The 25,906-nt window shown below is 37.7% G+C and overlaps 1 protein-coding gene across 5 annotated transcripts in view; it reads left to right on the forward strand.

Moving 5' to 3' along the window:
• PPP3CC (protein phosphatase 3 catalytic subunit gamma) overlaps positions 1 to 25,906 on the forward strand; it is a 100,022-nt gene that overhangs the window by 17,943 nt on the left and 56,173 nt on the right. For all 5 annotated transcript variants that reach the window (XM_080796516.1, XM_080796518.1, XM_080796514.1 and 2 more), the window contains exons 2-3: positions 25,115 to 25,312; positions 25,644 to 25,768. In XM_080796516.1, coding sequence (XP_080652642.1) covers positions 25,115 to 25,312; positions 25,644 to 25,768 — 323 coding nt within the window. The remainder of the gene's footprint in view (positions 1 to 25,114; positions 25,313 to 25,643; positions 25,769 to 25,906) is intronic.

Raw genomic sequence — 25,906 nt, forward strand, 5'->3', positions numbered from 1 at the left:
TCACAGAAACATGCTTAGTGAAAAAAGCCAGACATAAATGACTGTATACTGGACAGTGCCATTTATATAAAACTAGAAAAATCCAGATTTGTCTAGTGACAGAAAGCAGATGAGTGGTTGAGGTACTGGGGGCAGATGAGAAGATCTTTTGGTAGTAATGGAGATGTTCTGTATTTGATCAAGATTGTGGTTTTGACAAACATATACATATGTCAAAATTTACCAAGTTTTACACTTTAATGGATATAGTTTATTGTACCTAAATAAACCTCAATAAAGTTTATTTTTTAAAAAAAGAAGATATGAAAACTATACCCTAAAATTAGGATTGCAGGATTGGTGCAAACGACTTATTTTTGTTAAAATGAGATCTTAAGTTAATAGACTATTATGAAGTTGCACTGAAAGCCTGAAAGAAGGAAATAAATTGAGACTCCCTGTGTACTAGGGATTAGTAGTTCACTTTAGGAGGATAAAGTTTACTTAAAAATACTGCGTGAGGGCACCTAGCTGGCTCAGTCGGTGGAGAATACCACCGACTGGGGTTGTGAGTTCAAGTCCCACATTGGGTGTAGAGATTGCCTAAAAAGAAGAAAAACAGGGACACGTGAGTGGCTCAGTTGGTTAAGCATCTGCCTTTTGCTCCGGTCATGATTTCAGAGTCCTGAAATCAAGTTCCGCATCAGGCTCCTTGCTTCGAGGGGAGCCTGCTTCTCCCTCTGGCTGCTGCTTCCCCTGCTTGTGCGTGTGCTCGCTCTCTCTCTGACAAATAAATAAATAAATAAGTAAATAAAATAAAACATTGCCTGGAGTTGAAATGCCTTTTAAAAGTGTGCTGTAGGGAAAGAAATATTTGCACTTTACTGCTAGCTTTAATATGTGGGTGTGTTTTTAGTTATCATTTTATTTAACTGCAAATCACAGAAAAAGAAAGAAAAGTGAGCAAAGGATATGATGTTTATAGATAATTTATAAGTAAATACATTTAAATGGTTGATAAACATGTGAACTTGTATGAACAAAGGTAACTTGTTGCTATGTTTTTCCTGATAGCAAAGAAAAAATAACTGCAATGTTTAATAACAGGGTAGGTGAATTATATTATCTCTATGATGGAGAGTCTGAAAATTACAGAAGAATATTTGTTGGTATGAGAAAAATTTAGTAGTTTGTTACAAAATTCAAAAGATTACAGGGTTGTATAATACAAGTAATTATAAAATAGTTTGTTTAGGGGGCCTGGGTGGCTCAGTGGGTTAAGCCTCTGCCTTCGGCTCAGGTCATGATCCCAGGGTCCTGGGATCGAGCCCCGCATCGGGCTCTCTGCTCAGCGGGAAGCCTGCTTCCTCCTCTCTCTCCGCCTGCCTTTCTGCCTGCTTGTGATCTCTGTCTAGTAAATAAATAAATAAAATATTAAAAAAAAATAGTTTGTTTAAATATTAAGATGTTAAGATACATACCAAAATTTTAAATAGTTGTTTTTGGCACTCTAAGAGATTTGTTTTTATTTTGTGGTAGTTATTGGTTTTTTATTTTTTATTTTATTTATTTTTTATTTTTTTATTTTATGTTTTGTAGTCTTTTTAAGATTATTATTTTTTTATTTATTTATTTTTATTTATTTATTTATTTTTAAGATTTTATTTATTTATTTGACAGAGAGATCACAAGTAGGCAGAGAGGCAGGCAGAGAGAAAGGGAGAAGCAGGCTCCCTGCTGAGCAGAGAGCCCGATGTAGGGCTCGATCCCAGGACCCTGAGACCATGACCTGAGCCAAAGACGGAGGCTTAACCCACTGAGCCACCCAGGTGCCCCGAGATTATTATTTTTTTAAATTTTAAGTAGGCTTCATGCCCAGCATGGGGCTTGGACTCATGATCCCCAAATCAAGGTGCACTTGTGCTCTTTAGTTTTTAAAAAAATCTTTTGCATTGAATTATAACATAGTATCTTTGATTTAGAGAAATCTTTAAGAACAGTTTGAAGATTAGCTGAAGGTTGATAATTGTTGCTATGTGGGTATTCATTATGCTGTTCCACACTGTATAATAAAAATTTGTCCACAAAAGATGCAAAGCTAATTATCACTTGTAACTGCTGGCTGATTTAGATTTACCTTCCAAACAGGAAGAGATTTTGAATTTTGACACAAAGATCTGTTGGTAACCCATTGATGATCCATTAATGGTTTGGCGTCTTTTTAGCCTTTTTGAAACAGGTAATGAATTCTGTCTGCCGACAGCCAGCAATACTCTGATTCCTGGATGAGTTGTAGCTGATTGGATATTGGTAGTACTACTGTTGGTTGATTCATTTATAATAGAATTACATACATTTGTAGATTTTATTTTATTTATTCTTTTAAATAGGTAATAAAATAACATGGTATAGAGTTTTAAAAGGTATATATCATAAAGTCTTCTTCCTATTCCTAATTCTGGGCCGCTAGTTGCCTGCCATGAGGATGTTAAAGCCTACCATGAAAGGCCACCAGGAACATATCTATGGTCAGAAAATAAGTTCTTGATTTAGCTTGCTACAGCAGGGAATAGCACACACCAGAATAACTGTGGGGCATTTCAGAAGGAGGGAGTTAGCAAAGAAGATATACAAGGTTTTAGGAGCTGGAGTTAGTCACGGAGTGATTTTAGGGTAGAAATTAGTAGTTTGGGTGGGGATTGGCTAGAATCTGTAATTTAGGTGAGTTGATGGAATAGTCAGTGGCTTTATCTTTAGAACACATGATCCCTCAGGAGTTACAGTTATATCAGTGTGTCTTGATATTGGAATATAATGAGCTAATATTTAAAAAGATTTGAGCTCGGATAGTATGTAATGCACATTGTGGTTTGGTTTGGTTCAGTTTATCTGTTTTATAAATCATAGGGTTATTTCTGAGTGTTTGTGAGCAATTTGTGGTTTCTCTTTCAATCCTCAGTTTCTGCTTTTGATCATTTGTTAATGACGTTGACAGACTTAACATTTAGGGGAAGTGATCAGTCAAGATCTGTATCATTGTTAGATAGGTTGTGAATGTTTATCAAGCTTTTGATGGTAGTAATTTTGACCTTTATAAGCACCAGGCCACTTTGTTCTGTTTCTTAGATTTGTTAAATCATCTAACATGATAATATGTGACTGTAGCATTTAAAACCTGGAGATCATACACGCATGGCATTTACAACAAACAAAACTTCAAACAAGAGTTACTATTAAAGTTTGAAATAATGTTCTATGTATTCCATATCTATTTGGATCTTCCTTTATTAACCAAGTCATTTTTTCCCCTTTAATTTTGGATATGGATTGTTCACCTTGTCAGTGTCTGAAGAATTAGTCCTGTATGTGATGATTGTCAGAGATAAAGGTCTTGGTAATACTAAGAATAATGGACGGGGTGTTTATTGACATCTGGAATCTTGAACTAGCAGAGAGAGAAGAAAAGAGCCGAGAGAATAAAGGGCAAAATCATGCAAAGTACATGGTAATCTGTGGCTTCTAGCATCTCAGAGGTTGTGTTCTGATGATCTTAAAAGTAAGTAGTCTAGGGGCGTCTGGGTGGCTCAGTCGTTTAAACGTCTGTGTTTGGCTCAGGTTATGATCCTAGGGTCCTGGGATCAAGCCCAGCGTTGGGCTCCGGGCTCTGCAGGAAGCCTGCTTCTCCCTCTTCCACTTCCCCTGTTGTGTTCCCTGTCTTACTGTCTCTCTCTGTCAAATAAATAAATGAAATCTTAAAAAAAAAAAAAAAGGAAATAGTCTATTTACATTGTCTTCTGCTTTTGGACCAAAACAGTTTTGGAAATTCAGACTCAGCCACAATGTCTGACCATGGCAATGATGTCAGCAATACACATAATTTATTCTCTGTAGTATCAATAGTCATGATACCTTCACAGAAGTTCTTTTGATAGGTCTCCACAAAGTTCAGTTGCTGATCTTTAGATTACAGTTGGCCACTTCAGGTGAATGTAAGGAAGAAACAGAAATTTCTTGTGGATGCTGAGTCTGGGCTTCAGTTTATTTGTTATATTAACCAGCATTGTCAGAATGGAAGATTATGTACTAAAGTACATAATCAGTTTTATAAAGAGTTAGTCACTGATTATCCTGAAAGTAAGAACATGCCGTGACCAAGAGAAATTGACAAATCATCAGGCCATGGGTTTATTCTGTAAAATGTATTACGAATTTCACCAGTACAAGCTTATTTAAGCCTAGAGGAAAAATCTTTTTGTAGACAGCTGTTGTGTTAGTCTTTGTATATGAATATTTGTTTCCTTTAACCTGAAAGATACACAAACATTGTAGCATATTTACTTTTAACATATTTAACTGACACATGATTAATTTACGAAGACTGAACTTTTTTTATCAGGTAGTTTTTTTTTCTTTTAACCCAATTTTAATAAAGCAGAAAACTCACAATACTTTTGAATTAGTGAAAAGTTGGAGGATGCCAAACAAAGCTGCTATTTCTGTAATCCTTTAAAAACATTTTATTAATTAATTTATTTATTTTAAAGATTTTATTTATTTGAGAGAAGAGAGAGAACACAAGCAGGGAGAGTGGCAGAGGAAGAAGGAGAAGCAGGCTTCCCACTGAGCAGGAAGCCCGATGTGGGGCTCCATCCCAGGACCTTGGGATCATGACCTGAGCAAAAGGCACATGCTTAACCAACTGAGCCACCCAGGCTTGTTTTTAGAAACATTTTTAATAATCTTTATGTTGCCTAATGATCATTTATAAACCCAAAAATATTGTAGGTATGAGAAATATCTTAATAGTTTTATTATTCTGAATTTAGAGAAGAACAAATTCAAAAGGAATTGTCATTTGACAAAATGTAAGTCATAACTATCCAAAGAAATAGTTACAGGCAGTATCTTTATTTAATTTTTTTAGATTATATTTTTTAAAAATTTTAAGTAATCTCTACCTCCAACTGGTGCTCAAACTCGAATCCCCAAGATCAAGAGTCGAATGCTCACTGACTGAGCCAGCCAGGGGTTCCCAGGCAGTATCTTTAAAAATAGTGATTATTAGGAATGTTAACTTTTCCCCAAAAGTAAAGAACTTAAAATACAAAAGATTTATGAGTGTTTCAAAAAGCAGAGAGAGGGGCACCTGGGTGGCTCAGTCGGTTAAGCGGTTTAGCTCAGGTCATGATCCCAGGGTCGTGGGATTGATCCCCACATTAGGCTCTCTGTTCAGCTGAGAGCCTGCTTCTCCCTCTGCCTCTGCCTGCTGCTCCCCCTGCTTGGGCTCTCTCTCTCTCTCTCTCAAATAAATAAATAAAATCTTTAAAAAAAAAAGCACAGAGAGTTAACAGAATATTTTGATGATTTAAGGGATGTGTTATCCAGGCACAAAATAGCTTTGCTTTTTTTCGCAAAAAGGAAATTAAATTCTAGTTTTACTCCATTTTTTATTCATGGAGAATTTACATTAAAAAGATTTATAAACCCTTATTTTTAAGCAATTTTTTTAATGTAATTGTTTTTTTTAAAGATTTTATTTGAGAAGGAAAGAGGACACGTGCACAAGAAGGGGAGGGGCAGAGACAGACTCCGTACTGAGCAGAGAGCCTGATGTAGGGCTCTATCCCAGAACCCTGAGATCATGACCTGAGCCAAAGGCAGACCCTTAACCAACTGAGCCAACTAGGCGCCCCTATTTTGTTTATTTTTTATGATAAACCTCTCACATTTGACCAATTTTATCAAAAATTTTAACATATTTTATTTCTCCCTTCAAATTCTTTTTTATACCTGTTAAGGACCCTGACAAATAAAGTGTACTTACTCTCAGACCTTGTATCTTTATAGTATACTGTCAAATTTTTTTTTAAAGATTTTATTTATTTATTTATTTATTTGACAGACAGAGATCACAAGTAGGCAGAGAGGCAGGCAGAGAGTGGGGAAGCAGGGTCCCCACTGAGCAGGGAGCCCGATGTGGGGCTCAATCCTAGGACCCTGGGATCATGACCTGAGCCGAAGGCAGAGGCTTTAACCCACCGAGCCACCCAGGTGCCCCTATACTGTCAAAAAATTTTTTTTCACTCTATTCTTTCACATCTTGGTGCAACCAGGAATTTCTCTCTTTTTTTTTTTTTTCCAGATTTACTGAGATATAATTGATATATCACATGTAACTTAAGGTGTACAATGTGTGATTTGATACACCTATATATTTTGCAAAATGATTTACCGCCATAGGATTAGCTAACAATGTATAACACCATATAATTACCATTTCTTTTTTGTGGTGAAACACAACATTTATTATTTAAGACAAAATTATTCTCTTTATTTCTAGATAAACAAAAACACGTCTGATACTACACATTCTCATTCCCTTGTCTTTATACATATTCTTTTATATTCTTTGAAATCAGTATAACTGTAAGACAATGTTACAGTTAAGGGCCAAGTGAAAAGGATTTTCTGAAAGTGGTATTTCTTTTTTTTTTTTTTTAAAGATTTTATTTATTTATTTGGCAGACAGAGATCACAAGTAGGCAGAAAAGCAGGCAGAGAGAGAGGAAGGGAAGCAGGCTCCCCATCGAGCAGAGAGCCCGATGCGGGGCTCGATCCCAGGACTCTGGGATCATGACCTGAACCGAAGGTAGAGGCTTTAACCCACTGAGCCACACAGGCATCCCGTGAAAGTGGTATTTCTACCACCTGAATAATCTCATAACTTCCAGAGAGTTAAAAATTATAAGGACTTTTCATTATTTCTTTTCGTCTTCTTCTTCTTCTTCTTCTTCTTTTTTTTTAAAGATTTTATTTATTTATTTGTCAGAGAGAGAGTACACACAAGCAGGCAGAGAGGCAGGCGGAGGCAGCGAGAGAAGCAGGCTCCCTGCTGAGCAAGGAGCCCGATGCGGGACTCGATCCCAGGACCCTGGGATCATGACCTGAGCCGAAGGCAGCGGCTCAACCAACTGAGCCACCCAGGCGTCCCTTCTTTTTTTTTTTTTTTAAGATTTTATTTATTTATTTGAGAAAAAGAGCACAGGCAGAAGAGTGGCAGAGGGAGAGGGCCCCTGAGCAAAGAGCCTGATGTGGGACTGGATCCCAGGACCCCGAGATTATGATTTGAGCTGAAGGCACTCAACCAACTAAGCCACCAGGTGCCCTCTTTTCATTATTTCTTAAGGATTAATTTCTAAATTCTTTTTAGGGTGATGCCAGTTAGCCTTTCCCAGGTTTTGCACCTCTAGGACACATCAAAATATGGCCTACTTGCTAGGGAGGCCATACAAGGCTGATTTTTTTTTTTTTCAATGAATTTTCTCCTTTAAAAAGAAAAAAGATTTATTTATTTATCTTAGAAGGAGAGAGTGAGAGAGCACATGAATGGGGGACCGGGCAGAGGGATAGGGACCTAAGCTGAAATCAAGAGTTGGACACCCAACCAACTGAACCACACAGATGACCCTAAACTTTCTCCTTCTTATCTTGGGGTTTGGGGATTCTTTCAGGGAGGCAGTTTTAGAATTTGAATTGCATTTAGAAATTTCTTCATGTTAAGGAATATAGACCATTGGATAGTCAGAATTCTGTTTACTTTTTTCTTTTCTTTTTTTAAAAAAGATTTTTTTTTTTAAGATTTTATTTATTTATTGGCCAGAGAGAAAGAGATCACAAGCAGGGGGAGTGGTGGGCAAAAGAAGCAGCAGCCTCTCCGCTGAGCAGGGAGCCCAATGTGGGACTTGATCCCAGGACCTTGGGATCATGACCTGAGCCACCCAAATATCCTAAGATTTATTTATTTTTAGGGAGAAATAGAGAGAATGTGGGAGGGGAGGGGCAGAGGGAGATGGAGAGGGAGAATCTCAAGCAGACTCCCTCCTGAGCACGAAGCCGTTTCGGGGCTCCATCTCATGACCCTGAGATCATGACCTGAGCTGAAATCAAGGGTCGGTCACTTAACCAACTCAAGTGCCATTCAAGCACAGTGCCTCTTTTCTTTTAAGGTGCCTCTCAGGTAATCTTGTTCATGTCAGTAGTTCTCCAAGAGGACATTTAGAATTTAGATCTTTTTCTTGCTGAAATTATGCCATTTGTTGAGTTATATTCATAATCTGAAAGCATGAAAGAAGTAGATAGAGGAGGCACAGAGTGGACATCGATATAGACTGAGAAAACTCTTAAATTACGTGCAGTAAGTATGGTGAGGATGGTGCTTTGCAACCACCTGTCTCCACAAGACAGGAAGTGACACCAAAGATCAGCTGTCATCAACTGAGGACTTGTCAGAGCCTCTGCTCCAGGCAGACAAAACTAAGCAAAAGATATCTCAAGATTATAAGGACTAAGGAAAGTCCTTAGGAGGCTTTAGAAAACATGACCCAAGACAAAGTTCACATAAAGATGCTGGTCTGATCAGACCTTCTGAACTTGTCAGTTTTTGGAGCTGGTGGGAAGAAAGACTTATTAGGCCTATGTCTGTTCTGTGCTATGGACTTCCTCTTATAGATGAATGACACTCAAGATACTGAACAAGGAGTGCCTGCCTGGCTCAGTCTGTAGAGCATGTGACTCTTAATCTCATGGTCGTGAGTTCAAGCCCCATGCTGGGTGTAGAGCTTAAACAACAACAACAAAAAGGATACTCAACAAGCATACAGATGATAGGAATACTGTTAATTAGGTAGAAGTCAAATTTCACTCATGAACAGTATAATCTGATAAGACTTACAGTCAGAGAACCCAACTTTTACCTTGATCCTGAGGCGCTCAACAAAATTATTGGAGCTCAGATACCTCACTGTTACAGGCAGGGTGGCCTTAAGCAAGTGGAAATCAAGTGGTCACTTATGTGCACACTATGACAAAGCCATAGGTCTTCCCAGAAACAAGGAGGTCAGTTGAATCTTAGTGGAAATGCCAGTTGTTAAATAGTCGGACACCCATAAACCAAAGATCATCAAGGATTTATTTGTAGTTAAGAAAAAAAGACTTAGGTTTATTTAACTTGCTGCAACAAACAGAGTGAACCAGAGGAATGAGGAACCATCTCAAAAGAGGGGGACAGTTAGGAAAACCTGCTCACTGAGGACTGTTGTTAGATTAGGGACTGTTGTTAGATTTTAGGGTGGAAGTTTGTAATCTGAGCATGGATTAGTTAGAATTTGTTCACTAGATGAGTTGCTAGAACTCATTAAGTTCCAGTATAAGGTCATATCTAGTGTCTGTGCAATTACTATTAAATTAGTTTGTGTGAGGTCTTATCTTGGAACATACAGATTTGAAGTCTGATGTGAAAAAGAGTTTGAACTCAACACCAAAAAAAAAAAAATCTGATTAAAAAATGGACAGAGGAGCTGAATAGACATTTTTCCAAAGAAGACATGGCCAACAGACACATGAAAAAATGCTTCAACATCCCTGATCATCAGGGAAATGCAAATCAGAAAACCACAATGAAGTATCACCTCACACCTGTCAAATGGCTCAAATAAAAAACATAAGAAATAACCAGTGTCAGCAAGGATGTGGAGAAAAGGGAGTAATTGTGCACTGTTGGAGGAAATGTGAATTGATATAACCACTATGGAAACAGTATGGAGGTTCCTCAAAAGGTTAAAAATAGAAATACCATATGATCCAGTCATTCCACTACTGGGTGTTTACCCAGAGAAAATGAAAACACCAATTTGAAAAGATACATGTATCCATGTGTTTATTGCAGCATATTTTTAATAGCCAGGTTATGTAAGCAGTCTAATCCTAAGTGTCCATCAGTAGATGAATGGATAAAGAAGTGGGGTACACACGCACTCACACACACACATGTACACACATACACACACTCAGGAATATTACTTGGCCATAAAAAAGAAATTAGATTTTGCCATTTGAGACAACATGGATGGACCTAGAGGGTATTATGCTAAGTGAAATAAGCCAGACAGTGAAAGACAAATACCATATGATTTTACTTGTATGTGGAAACTAAAAAACAAAACAAATGAACAAACAAAAAAATAGAGAATAAACTGGTGATTGCCAGAGAGGAGGTATGTGGGGGTGGGGTGGGGTGGGTGAAATAGATAGGAGAAAAATGAAAAAAAAAAAAAAAGGAGTTTGAGTTTAGATGGTCTGTGATGCATGTTGTGGTTTGGTTTGGTTCAATTTATCTGTTTTATGAGTCATAGCACAGTTAAAATGTTATGGCTTTTGTTGCAATTCTAAGAGACAGCCTGTGTTAGTTTCTTGTGTATTTAAAGCTGTATTTATAATTGTTGGAAGGTTATAGAAAAGAATTTTGACTCTAAGAATTTTGCATTAGTTTTCTATTGCTGTGTAACAAATTACGACAAAGTCAGTGGTTGAAAAGAGCAACCAATTTTTAGCTCAAAGCTCTGTGGGTCAAAAGTCCAATCATAGCATGGACTTCTCTGTTCAAGATCTCAAAGGCTAAAATCAAAGTGCCCAACAGATGGAGTTTTCATGTGGAGCCTCTGGGGGAGAATCTGTTTTTAAGCTTATTGAAGTTGTTGGCAATTCTTGTGGTAGTAGGAATGAAGTCCCTATTTTTTGCTGGCTTTCAACCAGGGGTCACTTCTAGAGGCTGCCTGCATTCCTTGCTACATGGTCCCTTCTGTCTTGAAGCCAACAATGCAGAACTTGCAAATGAAATCTGTCTTACACTTCAACTCTCTGAAATCTTATGTATGTTACCTCTAGATCCAGATTTAAAGGTCTCATATGATTAGATCAGGCCCACCTGGATAATCTTATTTAAAGGTCACCTGATTTGGGACCTTAATTATGTTTGCAGACTCGTTTCACAGCAGTACCTACATTATTGTTTGATGGAATAACTGGGAGAAAATGTGTGTATATCATGGGCCAGAAATCTTGGGCCTATCCCCTGCCTACCATAATGTCTTTTTAATGCTCTGAAGCATAAGCCTCTGTGTCATCTTAGTAACTCTTGGTGGTTTTAGGTGTAACTTAAGTTTGAGGTTGAATTTTTCATTATTTCCGGATAAGAGTCAGTTTGGGATACAGCTCTGCTGATCTGAGAAAAGTCTTATGTATGTATAAAACTGATTACCATTGGGAAAGCTATTGCCAATGGTATTGCTTTGTGTTTTTTTTGTTGTTGTTGTTGTTTGGCCTTGGCATCTGTTACTTTTCTTTTTTTTTTTTCAAGATTTTCTTTCTTTATTTGAGAGAGAATGAGAGAGAGAGCATGAGAGCAGGATGAGAAGGGGGAGGGTCAGAGGAAGAAGCAGACTCCTTGCTGAGCAGGGAGACTGATGTGGGACTCCACCGTGGGACTCCACCCTGGGACTCCAGGATCATGACCCAAGCTGAAGGCAAGTGGCTTAACCAACCGAGCCACCCAGGCGCCCTGTTACTTTTCTTTCAATAAAGTCTATAAAACTTGGAAAAAATGGAATGTAGGGCAAAGCAGATAGGAAAAAACCAAACCCATCTGTAGTGCACTCTTCCTTATACTTTTCATCACTTTCTTACAGTTTTTTTGTTCAGTTAAAATATCATTATAATCATATAGTATATGAAATAATTACATATGCTGACTTCTTAAGTATATATTTTTCTTTGATTATAAAAGTAATACAGTCATTGAAAAAGTTAAAAAAATAAGAAAGTAAGAATAAAAAAATTAATGCACTGGTACTAGCACTACCAGCACTAATTCTTGGGTATATTTCCCTAGTGCCTTTTGTAATGTATTCTTCAGTCACAGTTTAGATCCTATTGTATGGATTTATTTTCAGTAGAATTACCACTGGAACACTTGTAGATTTTAAGTAAGAGGCATTCGATATATTATATATTGCTAAGTAGTTTTTTGTGTCTTAACCTTTAAAAATGACTTTACTGGGGCACTGGGTTGGCTTAGTTGTTAGGGCATCCAATTCTTTATATCGGCTCGGGTTATGATCTCACGGTTGTGGGATTGAACCCCATGCTTGGAGGGGAGCCTGCTTAAGATTCTCTTTCCCCTTTTCCCTCTGCTCCCATCCTGGCATGCACACACTCTCTCTCTAAAATAAAATAAATCTTAAAAAAAAAAATGGGTTCACTCTGTAGGAGTTTTAGATTCATAAATGTTTCTTTTATTTTCAAAGTTGTACATGTGTATGTATGTGTATATTATTTGTGTGTATATGTGTATTGGTACAGGTTCATAATCAATATTTAATGAATAGTTAAAAAAAAACAACAGCACGCCATCGTCTGTCCAAATTGACTCACTCCCTAAGGGTCCCTGACAGTTGAGTTTTCACTGTTTATTATTATCATCAGTGGATCGAGGATACCAGCATTTCCACTGGCTCTTCCATCTTCTTGCTTGGGATAGGATACCCTGGCTCTGGCATCCCTATGTGGGACAGCAGCTCAAGAGAAGAAAATGCTCTGAAAAGAGTTTTTTTCTTTTTCTTTCTTTTTTTTTTTTAAGTTTTATTAAATAATCTCTACGCCCAATGTGGGCGTGAACTTGATCTTGAGAACAAGTCACATGCTCTTCCAACTGAGTCAGCCAGGTACCCCAAAAAGAGGTCTTTTTTTTTTTTTTTAATAATCTTTTAGAGAGAGAGCGCATGTGTGCTAGTAGGGGGAGGGGCCAAAAGGGAGAGGGAGGGAGAGAATCTTAAGCAGACTCTTGAGGGTGGACCCCTGATGTGGCTGGATCCATGACCCAAGATCGTGAGACCTGAATCAAAAACCAGTTCTACACTTAACTGACTGAGCCACCCAGGCGCCCCCTGCCCACCAAAAGAGGTCTTAAAAGAACATTTTAGACTTAATAAAACAGCATTCTGTGCCTCCTCTTACATCTTCTCCTGGTTTCTTATACCATCATGCCAAAATGTTTCAGCTGAAGGTACAGACTGGTATCAGACCTCAGTGCAGTGTCTTTCTTATGAAACACTGATAGGGCTCTCTTGCTATGTAAATTTTTGTAAAGATATTATTTATTTATTTACTTGAGAGAAGAGAGAGAGCATGCAAGCAGTGGGAGGAGCAGAGGAAGAGGAACAAGCAGACTCCAAGCTGAGTGTGGAGCATGATCCAGGGCTCAGTCCCATGACCCTGAGATCATGACCTGAGCCAAAATCAAGAGTTGGCCACATAACTGACTGAACCACCCAAGTGCCCTTCTTGATGTGAATCTTTTTTTTTAAATTTTTTATTTATTTGTTTACTTATTTGAGAAAGAACATGAATGGTAGGGAGGGGCAGAGGGAGGGGCAGAGGGAGAAGGAGAACCCGACTCCCTGCTAAGCAGGGAGCCTGACATAGGGCTCTATTCCCGGACCCATGAGATCATGACCCGAGCTAAAGGCAGACACTTTACTGACTAAGCCACCCAGGCACCCCTTGCTATGTGAATTTTTTTTTTTTTTTTTTTTTTGCTATGTGAATTTTTAAAGAATATAGAAAATCATTATTTGAGTTGCTTGACAATGAAAATAGTTTATTACTTACTATACTTTTAGTTTTGAGGAGAGAGGAGAGGTAAAGACAGATATTTTATTATGTTGTTTTCCTTGCAGAGTGTCCAAAATGTAATTTGGATGTAGTTATCGACCATATCAAGAGAGTTTCTGTTTGAACAGTGAGGTGAAAAAAAGAATATCATTCCAGAAACACCTTTCCTGGGATTGGGAAGGAACTGAAACGAAGATGTGCACACAAGGCAAGGTTTGATCTCAGAGCAAGCTCCTCCCACTGCTTACATGCTCTCTCTCTTCTCTCAAGTAAATAAATAAATAATATCTTTACAAAAATTTACATAGCAAGAGAGCCCTATCAGTGTTTCACAAGAAAGACACTGCACTGAGGTCTGATACCAGTCTGTACCTTCAGCTGAACTTCTGAGTCTAGGGTTCAAAGTGAATAAAGCTTGACTTGAAAATCTTTATTAGTACCATGATATCTTCATTTTAAACTGGGAATCTGACATTTTATTTTGAACCAAGTATTTTTAAAATTTTGCTTTATATCAATAGTTTATTTTTGCACTTTTATCCCTTCTGTTCATTTGGAAGAAAAAAAATGCTGATTTTTTTTTTTTAACAACTAGCAGATCAGAAAATATTTAGTTTATGCAACTTCTAATATAGCACCCTAAATTACTTTTGAAACATTTGAGAATGTATCTAATGTTTTCCTTATAATAAAGGAATAAATATTCTCATTTGGTAATAGCTTAGAAAATACAGGATGGGGGCGCCTGGGTGGCGCAGTGGGTTAAAGCCTCTGCCTTCGGCTCAGGTCATGATCCCAGGGTCCTGGGATCGAGCCCCGCATCGGGCTCTCTGCTCGGCCGGGGGCCTGCTTCCTCCTCTCTCTCTGTCTGCCTCTCTGCCTACTTGTGATCTCTGTCAAATAAATAAATAAAATCTTTAAAAAAAATAAAAATAAAAATAAAAAAAAAAAAAAAAGAAAATACAGGATGGACAATTTAAAAAGAGCTCTGATTTAGAGGTATTGTTAGAGGCATTGGTAACTTATTATTTTTTTTTACTTTGAAATAGAGAAAATATGACAGATTCTCCTTTTTAAGAAATGGCCACAGCTATATTTCTAGTCCAGATACTCAAAGGATTTTGCCACTCTCCATTAATAGGTGGAATCCGTTTCCTCTCCCCTTGAATTTGGTCAGGCTTGCTACTGTTCCAACCAGCTGGTTGTGGTGGGAGTGGTAGGATGTGATTTCTGAGGCTAGAATATAAAAAGGATACAAGTTCCTCTTGGCTTTTTCTTTTTCTTGAGATCCATGTTCTTGGAACTCAGTCACATGAGCAGGCCACGTGTAGATATTCTCATCCGAAAGCTGAGCTAAGCCTCAGCCAACAGCCCATGTTAACCACTGGATGAGTGAGTGAGTGAGCTTTCAGATGATTCCAGCCCCTGGCTATCGAGTATCTGGTGGAGCTCTAGATATCATGGAAGAGAAACAAGTCAGCCCCCCTGTTTCCAGTGTCTGAATTCATGGTCCACAGAATCTGTGGGAGGTAACAATAATTATTGTTGTTTTAAAGCCACTAAGTTTTGGGGTGCCTGGGTGGCTCAGTGTCTGACCCCTGGTTTTGGCTCAGGTCATGATCTCAGGGTTGTGAGATCAAGCCCTTGGATTGGCCTGCTTAAGATTTTCTCTCTCCCTCTGCTCCTCCGCCCCTCTCTAAAAAGAGAAGAAAAAAGAAAAAAGAAAGTCGTAAGTTTTAGGGTTATTTGTTATACAACGGTAAATAATTATGTGCAAGTTTTAGACATCTATTATAGGGGAATAATCAGATGTGGACAAGGACACATATATATATATATAATATATATATATAAAAGAATTTTCACTATAATATAATTTATAGTAGTACATAATTTTTTTTCTGAAAAAGGCTATCAGTAAGAAAATCATTAAATTTGTGATACATCCATTATTTCCTCAAAGAAATTGTTTCTATATTTTCAAAAAAGAAAGTTTAAAGAATTTCTACATAGTCTATTCTGTTATAATGACTGTCAAAACTCATTAAATTGTATGCTTATATAAGTAAAGATGATTAAGGAAAAAAGTATATATCTAATGGAGGAGACCTACTCAGAATATGTAAGAACTTTTATTAGTTAATGGAAATAATATATTAAGTAAATTTTTAAATGGATAAAAAGATTAATTAGGCGTGTCCCAAAGATAGCTAAATGGCCAATAAACTGATGGAAATGTGCTCAGCATCACTTTTCATCACAGATATGTAAATTAGAACCCCAAAGAGGTACCTGTAGACACTCACTATTACTGAATAAAATTTAAAAGCTTACCAATACCAAATGTTGGCAAGGCTATGGAGAAACCAGAACCCTCACAACTCACTGGTGTGAATAAAATAGTTCGCCTTTGGTGAACTGTTTGACAAAACTTATGTCTACCCTCTATCTTGCAGTCCCACCCCTGAATATATACCCAAGAGAGAGGAGTATGTATGTATGTATGTATTTATTTATTTATTTATTTTGAGAGGAGTATTTATGTCCACTGTAAGATAGATAGGAAAATGTTCATAGCAACTTTTATTCATTTTATTTTATTTTTTAAAGTAATCCCCACACCCAGCATGGGGCTTGAACTCATGACCCCAGGATCAAGGATCACGTGCTTCACTGACTGAGCCAGCCAGGTGCTCCCATAGCAACTTTATTCATAATAGGTCAAAATTAGGAAGCTAATCTAGGAACACATTTTGCTGTTTCTAGCCTAAGGCTTAGCATGTAACTGTTTTTAGTTTAATATGTGATATTAATGAAAATTAATGTAGGGCATCCCAGTCCCCAATTTTCTAACCTTTTTTTATTATGTTCAGTTAGTCAACGTATAGTACATCATTAGTTTTTGTTGTAGTGTTCAGTGATTCATTAGTTGGATATAACACCCAGTGCTCATCACAATACGTGCCCTCCTTAATACCCATCATCCGGTTACCCCATCCCTCCACCTCCCTCCCTTCTGTAACCCTTAGTTTGTTTTTTGGAGTCCAGAGTCTCTCATGGTTTGTCTCCCTCTCTGATTTCTTCCCATTCAGTTTTCCCTCCCTTCCCCTGTGGTCCTCCATTCTATTCCTTATGTTCCACATATGGGTGGAACCGTATGATAATTGTCTTTCTCTGCTTGACTTATTTCACTCAGCATCATCCTCTCCAGTTCCATCCATGTCAGTGCAAATAGTAGGTATTCATCCTTTCCGACGGCTGAGGAATATTCCATTATATATGAACCGCTTCTTTATCCATTCATCTGTTGAAGGACATCTCCACTCCTTCCACAGTCTGCCTGTTGTGGACATTGCTGCTGTGAACACTGGAGTGTGTTTGCTCCTTCTTTTCACTGCATCTGAAAACTGTGGAACACTTCACAAATTTATGTATCATCGTTGTGCAGGGGCCATGCTAATCTCTGTATTGTTTTAATTTTAGTACATGTGCTGCTGAAGTGAGCACCCAATTTTCTAACTTCTAAAACTGTTTTGAAATTTCTTAAAATCCTGTGATTTTGAATTTGGAGGACTAAAAGAAACAACTTATAGTTTGCCTAGAACACATTATAAAAATGCCAACTTTTTCTCTATATTCAACTCCAATATTCCCTTACTCTTGGATCATTCTTTAGTTTGATTAGTTTTTTTCAAGAGTTTATTTACTTATTTGTCAGAGAGAGATGGCATGAGCAGGGAGAGCAGCACGCAGAGGGAGAAGCAGGCTCCTGGCCTAGCAAGGAGCCAGATGTGGGACTCAGTCTGCTGACCCAGGGATCATGACCTGAGCTGAAGGCAGATGCTTAACTGGCTGAGCCTCCCAGATGTCCCTAGGCTAGTTTTAAATTAGTTTTTTTTTTCTTTTTAAGATTTTATTTATTTATTTGGCAGACAGAGAGGCAGGCAGAGAGAGGAGGAAGCAGGCTCTATGCTGAGCAGAGAACTCGATGTGGGACTCGATCCCAGGACTCTGGGATCGTGACCTGAGCTGAAGGCAGAGGCTTTAACCCTCTGAGCCACCCAGGTGCCCCTGAACTTGTACAGCTTAATAGCAAAAACAAGCAAACAGTCTGATTAACAAAAGGGGAAAAGGAACTGAATAGACATTTTTCCAAAGAAGACATACAGAAGGTCAACAGGTACATGAAAAGCTGCTTGATATCACTCACTAATTATCAAGAAAACGCATATTGAATCCACAGTGAAGACATCATCTCACACCTGTTAGAATGGTTGCATTGTGCTCCCAACACAAATGAGGGCCAGCTGGAGACTGTCTGAATTTTTTTTTTTTTAAGATTTTATTTATTTGTTTGACTGAGACACAGCAAGAGAAGGAACACAAGCAGGGGGAGTGGGAGAGGGAAAAGCAGGCCTCCCACCCAGCAGGGAGCCCGAGGTGGGGCTCCATCCCAGGACCCTGGAATCATGACCTGAGCCAAAGGCAGACACCCAACGACTGAGCCACCCAGGCACCCCAGACTGTCTGAATTTGAGGTATATTTTATAGAGATTAGGCAGAGCATGTGACTGTGTGTGACTCTTGACCTCTGGGTCATGAGTTCAAATCCCACGTTGGACACAGAGCTTACCTTATTTTTTATTTATTTATTTATTTATTTATTTAATTTTGTGAGATTTTATTATTTATTTGTCAGAGAGAGAGAGAGAGCACAAGCAGTAGGAGCAACAGGCAGAGGGAAAAGCAGGCTCCCCACTAAGCAAGGAGCTGGATTTGAGACTTGATCCTAGGACCTGGGATCATGACCTGAGCTGAAGGCAGATGCTTAACCAACAACCACCCAGGTATCCCCAGAGCTTACTTAAAAAAAAAATAATAAAATAAAAAAAATAAAAGATGGAATCAGCCAGACTTGCTGATAAATTGGGATTTGGGGAGTATTGGGGAAATTGTGATTAAGGGAGGACTGCCTAGCTTTTTGGCCTGAGCAGCTGGGTTGAGTGTGGTTCCATATATTTAGATGGAAAAAACTAGAGGTGGTATGGGAAATAATAAGTTTAGTTTTGGACATATGTTAATTTTTTCTCACCGTGTAAGTTTAAAGCATGCAGCATCATGGTTTGATTTACATATAGTTTGAAATGATTACCACAGTAAGTTTAGCTAACATCCATCTTTTCATATAGATACAATAAAAAGAAAAGAAAGAAGAAAAGAAAAAGAATTTTCTCCTTGTGATGAGAACTCTTAGGATTTGCTCTTTTTTTTCCCCTTAGGATTTGCTCTTAACAACTGTCTTATAGATCATACAGCAGTGTTAGTTGTAGTCATCGTGTTGTATATTATATCCCTAGTATTTATTTACCTTATCACTGGAAGTTTATATCTTTTTAAAAAAGATTTGTTTTAGGGAGAGAGTGTGTGGGTCAGGGGGCAGAGAGAGAGGGAGAGAGTATATCCCAAGCAGACTCCCCACTGAGTTCGGAGCCCGACATGGGGTTTGATCTCACGACCCTGAGATCATGACCTGAGCCAGAACCAAGAGTCGGACGTTCAATCAACTGAGCTACCCAGGTGCCCCAGAAATTTGTATCTTTTGACTACAGTGCTCCCATTTCCACCTTCCCTCCACCTCTGCCTCTGGTAACCACAAGTCCCATCTCTTTTTCTGTGAGTTTTATTTTGGTTTGAATCTACATGTAAGTGAGATCATATAGTGTTTGTCTTTCTCTGACTTATTTCACTTAGGATAATACCCTCCAGTACCATCCATAACGTCACCAATAGTGGAACTTTCTCATATTTTATGGCTGAATAATATTCCTTTGTATGAAAATACCATCATTTCTATATCCATTCATCCATTAGTCAACTCTTAGGTTGTTTCCATGACATGTTAAATTTTAAATATGTATTAAACATCCAAGTAGATATTAATTGGGTGGTTGAACTTAAGAGCCTGGAGTTCAAAGGAGCCTTTAGGCTAATCAGTTTATACAAGGTTTGTGATAAAACCCTTGGTTATATTTGATTATGCTGCAAATTATGTTAATTATGAAATAAAACCATTTTCACAATTCTTTAGTTTTATTATTTATGCCAAATCATTTTCCCCCATTATTTATTGTGAATGTTTATTTATTTATTTATTTATTTTATTAAAAGATTTTATTTATTTATTTGCCAGAGAGAGAGAGAGAGAGAGAGAGCGAGAACAGGCAGGCAGAGCGGCAACAGAGGCAGAGGGAGAAGCAGGCTCCCCGCCAAGCAAGGAGCCCGATGCGGGACTCGATCCCAGGACACTGGGATCATGACCTGAGCCGAAGGCAGCCGCCCAACCAACCGAGCCACCCAAGCGTCCCGTGAATGTTTATTTTTTATGTGGATACACTTCAAGTGGCTTTTTAAAATGCCAGTCATCCTTGAATTACAAGACCTCTTCTACTCTTCGGGGGAAAAAAAGTACCGTAATTTTATATTCCCTGAATTGTCACATTTCTGGATAAGTCACATTTTGGTTCATAGTTTTTTTTGTTTTTGTTTTTTTTTTAACTCTATGCTGGTGTTTTGAGATCCTTCAATCCCTCTGTTAACTCTTCTTTCTCATTGGTAGGGTTTGTAGTTTATAAAATAACAGACCTATATTAAAAATGAAGGGATCACTCCCCCCTCCCAAATTATGATATAACCAATAAAGCAATAAATTGAGTGCTGACACTGTTGACATTTGATTCTTTCATTTAAAATGCCTAATTTAATTTTTTGAAGAAATAACATGTCTGGAATAACTTAAATACATTTTCTTTGGAATTTGAAAAGTTGTGCTAAGACATTGTTTTAGAAGTATGACCATAAATGGAGTGTTTAAAGAGGTGACACACAGCCTCAGAAACAAAGAAGAGAAACTTCAGTGCTTGGTGTTGAGTAGTTGGTTTATAATTTGAAAGGATGCAAGAACTGAAACTCTGTTAGAATTCATATACTTCATAGTTTAAAGCAAGTATAAGATGTTAGAAGCTGAAACTTCAGCTTGTTCATTTGCCTGCATATAGTGTTTTGTTGTATTTCTTGTTAGTGAAATCCTGTGTGCCCTTAAAAACAGTTGGAAATGAATGCGATGGAGACTTGGGTTCTTAGAAAAGGTTATTCACTGTGAAGTGAATAGTGAAGTCAGCTGAAAATCCTCTTATGTGTACATTAGATGAAATAAAATAAACTCTGGCTTGAAGATGTGTACATACATAATATTCAAATTTGAATTCTAGTCCTATTCATGTTCCCCTGACTCCATGTTTATCTAAACTAGTATTAACGCAAAGTGTGGTCCATGGATCCCTGTCAGTTTATAACCTGTTATTAGCTTCAATAAGTACAGAAATTGAGCATTTAAAAACTTAAATAGCAGTTTGACATTGGCGCAGCATCTAAGCATGTGATCATTTTTCTAGTGATTTATTTTTACTGCATTTTACAAAGTACAGGTTTTGACAGGTTAGAGGTTGGAGTGGGGCAGTTCCCACAAATAGTTTGCAAAGCACTACTCTAGATCCTCTTTTTTTCATTCAGAAATTCCAAACTCCTGTTTCCATGTGGTCACAGTAGAGACTGGGAAAAGGACATAAAGACCTGTAAACTCTTACTTTGTGATGACTAGGAATGAAGGTGCTGATTATTTGAGATTAGTTGTATCTTTTTTTTAATTTTTAAGATTTTATTTGTTTATTTGATAGAGAAAGAGGGAGGGCACAAGCAGAGGTAGTGGCAGGCAGAGGGAGAGAGAGATGTACACTCCCTGCTGAGCAAGGAGCCCAATGCGGGGCTTGATCCTGAGACCCTGAGATCATGACCTGAGCTGAAGGCAGATGCTTAACCAACTGAGCCATCCAGATGCCCCGAGATTAGTTGTGTCTTTACTTAGAATTCCCTTAAACCATTTTCCTGGTGCACTCTAACCAATTTTAGTGTGCACAGCTGTTGCCTGGGACACCTGTTAACAAAGCAGATGACTGTGCAGAGTCCCCAAAAGTTTTGATTCTACCAGACTGAGGCCCAAGAATCTACATTCTAAACAAACATCCCAGCTGATTCTGGAGAATATTGTTTCTGCATAGGTGATTTAAATCAGGATACTTGGGAGTAAAAGAGGATGCTATTAAATCACATTAGGACAAGATAAATAATCTGAGAATATCCAAATAGGCATACTCAGACATATGGTCACTGTACTTGGGGCATATTTTTTTAAAAATATAGGTTTAAAGTTTAATTGGAAAGCTCCTGCTATTTCCTTTCATGACTAAACTTAGCTAGATTTCCTTTAGTCTTCTCAGGATGGGTGGCTGTTCCCACTCTTGTATGAATCAATCTCAACTATAGTGTGTATACAACTTTCTAATAAGGAAGATGGAATTCAGGGCTTCTAAACCTAGCTAGGAGTAACTTGAGGAGAGGACCCACTCCTTTAAGGTTAAAGATTCTTTTCTTCTGATTTGAAGGAAATTGATTTTATTTGCCCTTAGCTAAAAATTTAGGACTCTTCTGGAACTTTCTGTTAAGCATGTTGTCTCAAGCCCATCTTAATTCCTCTTAGTGTTCCTGGTTCAGCTGTGTCCCATTTCTTTTAGCTGGGCATAATCCCCTTGATCCATTTCAGCCTTGCTTTTGTTTTCATTTAACTAAGTGACTTGTTTACTTGTTTTGAGTAAATTGCGATGGAAGAATTTGAAAGAAAGAAAAGATACCTTTCTAAATTTCTTTCTCAAGAGTTCTTTAGGTTGTCACCTCTCCTTACATAACTTTTATGATATATAGAAAAAATGATTTTCCTATTTTGTAAACTGTTACCTGATTACAACTGAGTATTGAAGGGAAATTATTTTCATTAGTAGTAATAATATTGCTGTTAGAAATCAAATAATATCTGTGGATCTCTTGTCTCTGAAACTACCTCTATTATAATACCTTTTTTGTCAACTCTAATATATTTGATTTTATATCGTTTCATTTCGTTTTTAGTTTGTTGGCCAATTTCTTTTATTTACATAGTGGGGATAAAAACAACCAGGCTTTCTGTGGGGTTCATTTCAATATTGAGAAGGGCAGATTGGTTAGCCAGAAATTGAGAGTAAGAGTTTGAAAATAAAAAAAAGGTAAATTAAGTATGAAAAGGGGAATGATTAAATGTGGAACCTTCCATTTATTTTTCTGGATCAAGATTTCAAAGATCTTGGTGTTCTCTGAAGTCACCTACATAGGCTCTTGATTGAACCTCGTGTAAATGTCTTTAAAGAGAACTTTTCTAAGACTTATATTCTTAGTTTTTTCCACTTAAAAAAAAAAGATTTTATTTATTTGAGAGAGAGAGCACTGAGCTGGGAAGAGATGGAGAATCAGGATCCCTGCTGAGCAGGGAGCTCATGTGTGGCTTGATCCCGGGACTCCAGGATCATGACGTGAGCTGAAGGCAGTTGCTTAACCAGCTGAGCCACCCAGGTGCCCTGGTACTATAATTTTTTCAGTAAGCTTTGAATAACCCAAATGAGTCAAGTTGTAGCTAAGAGCATGGTGAACTTACCATAGGATTTTTAAGTCTAAAATTTTTATAGTGCCTGTAGATTTCAGCTTGATTCTCTCTTTTTTCTTTTTCTTTCTTTCTTTCTTTCTTTTTTTTTTTTTTTGAGAGAGAGTAAGAGTGAAGGCACACACCATGTGTGTGCAGGCTGGGGGGAGAGGGAGGGGGAGGAAAAGAATCCCAAGCAGGCTCCACACCCAGCTCAGAGCCCAACATGGGGCTAGATCTCAGAACCCTGAGATCATGACCTGAGCCGAAATCAAGAGTTGGACGCTTAACCAGCTGGGCTACCCAGGTGCCCCCCACCCCTTTTCTTCAGGTTGTATTTTTTAAATTTTTATTTTATTTTTTTTCAGTGTTCCAAGATTCATTGTTTATGCACCACACCCAGTGCCCCATGCAATATGTGCCCTCTGTAATACCCACCACCAGGCTCATCCAACCCCCCCGCCTCCAAAACCCTCAGTTTGTTTCTGAGTCCACAGTCTCTCATGGTTTGTCTTCCTCTCCGATTTCCCCCAATTTACTTTTCCTTTCCTTCTAATGTCCTTCGTATTATTCCTATGCTCCACGAGTAAGTGAAACCATATGATAATTGACTCTCTCTGCTTGACTTATTTCACTCAGCATAATCTCCTCCAATCCCATCCATGTTGATACAAAAGTTGGGTATTCATCCTTTCTGATGGAGGCATAAAACTCCATTGTATATATGGACCATGTCTTTATCCATTCATCTGTTGAAGGGCATCTTGGCTTTTTCCACATTTTGGCAACTGTGGCCATTGCTGCTATGAACATTGGGGTACAGATGGCCCTTCTTTTCACTCCATCTGTATCTTTGGGGTAAATATCCAGTAGCGCAATTGCAGGGTCATAGGGTAGCTCTATTTTTAATTTCTTAAGGAATCTCCACACTGTTTTCCAAAGTGGCTGCACCAACTTGCATTCCCATCAACAGTGTAAGAGGGTTGCCCTTTCTCCACAGCCTTCCAACACGTGTTGTTTACTGTCTTGTTCATTTTGGTGCCCCCCACCTTTAAAGTTTATTTATTTATTTAAATAATCTCAACATGGTGCTTGAACTCACGACCCCAAGATCAAGAGTTGCTCGCTCCTCTGACTGAGCTAGCCAGGAGCCACTCACCATAAAGCTAGAAGTAGAACCACCAGGCATAAATTACAAATTAAAATGAGCTCACCTTTTAAATGCATAATTTATAGGCCTGTAGATGTTAGATCATAGATAATCTAAAGTAGACTACATTATAATCTTAAGTAGACTTCCATCATACAATGAGATGATGGCCAATTTTAAAAACGTCAAAAAAATTTTTCTGTTAAAGTTGATAGTTCACCATGATATTAGATGAACTTTATATCAAGAATAAACTGAAGTTAGTTTTTAGCATTTACAGATTAGAAAACACAACTAGACCTTCCTTATCTGTTCTCGTCAACTTTATGCTGTCTTACCGTAGCAAGTAATTCTCAGGAACAGCTCTATTCAGTTAGCAGTGTGCTTGTTATCAGTAATATTTTAGTCAACTACCTTTTAATAATAAAGTATACAACTGTGATTCCTCTGATGAGGAGCTGAAATCAGACTTCTAAAACATGGTTCCATTATGTCAGTTCTATGGAAAAATAAATGCCCTTCAGTGCTGTGATTTCTTTCCCCTCATTTTAACCACAGTTTCATTTTTAACACCTTTTCCATAGAGAAAAGATACTCATATCATCTAGTCCCTGGTCTTTTAGTTTATTTTCTGAATCATCTTCAAGTCTTTCATGTTTATATGTAAAAACATAATTCATACATACACAGATACGCACACATCTCCTAAATAACTTTGACTTTAACTGTGGCCTTTTTAAAAGTTAGAATCTGTCATCTATAGTATGATAGTATCTCAGATTTCTTTCCCCATATACTTCTGGTGTTGTGGATGTGAGATCATAGTGATGTATTAGGTTTAATTTGTTGCATAAAGAAATGGGGTCATGGTTCTCTGTACATTTAAGTATTTTAAATTACTTTTTCTCTCCTCCTAGCTGTTCCCTTTCCTCCAACCCAGCGGCTTACTTTGAAGGAAGTATTTGAGAATGGGAAACCTAAAATTGATATTTTGAAAAACCATTTGGTGAAGGAAGGGCGACTGGAAGAGGAAGTAGCCTTAAAGATAATCAATGATGGGGCTGCCATCCTGAGACAAGAGAAGACCATGATAGAAGTAGAGGCTCCAATCACGGGTATGAGAAGTAATTGCATGGTGGCACTTAGATTTGAGCTAATTTGAAAAATGAATACAAATAACCAACTAAGGTATGTGATAATTTTTCTAGGAATTATGAGATAGCCTTCGGATTATTCAGTATGTTTGTTATTCATCAAAGAAATAAAATTTAAAATACCTAATATTTTCAGTAGGAGTATTCAGTATTGATAGATTGACCACAATTATAGAACATTCCAGTCAAAAGCTTATGTGATTTAAAAGCTAAACTGTGAATTTATTGGTGTATTGCCATTTCTCTTATAAGACATAATTTTTCATCTCACTTTGTGTCCTTTTTTCCCTAGTGTGTGGTGACATTCATGGACAATTCTTTGACCTGATGAAGTTGTTTGAAGTTGGAGGATCACCTAGTAACACACGCTACCTCTTTCTGGGTGATTATGTGGACAGAGGCTATTTCAGTATAGAGGTAAAAATTAAACTGGATATGTTGGAACAATCATATTGTCTTTTTTTAGAAATTTGCTTTCTTCAGTAGAAGAAATTAAAATGAGAACAATGGCAGAATTCCAGTATTAAAGTGTTAGAGAAATGTATTCATTTATAG

This window comes from Martes martes (assembly GCF_963455335.1).
Source record: "Martes martes genome assembly, chromosome: 2".
In the NCBI taxonomy this organism is placed as follows: domain Eukaryota; kingdom Metazoa; phylum Chordata; class Mammalia; order Carnivora; family Mustelidae; genus Martes; species Martes martes.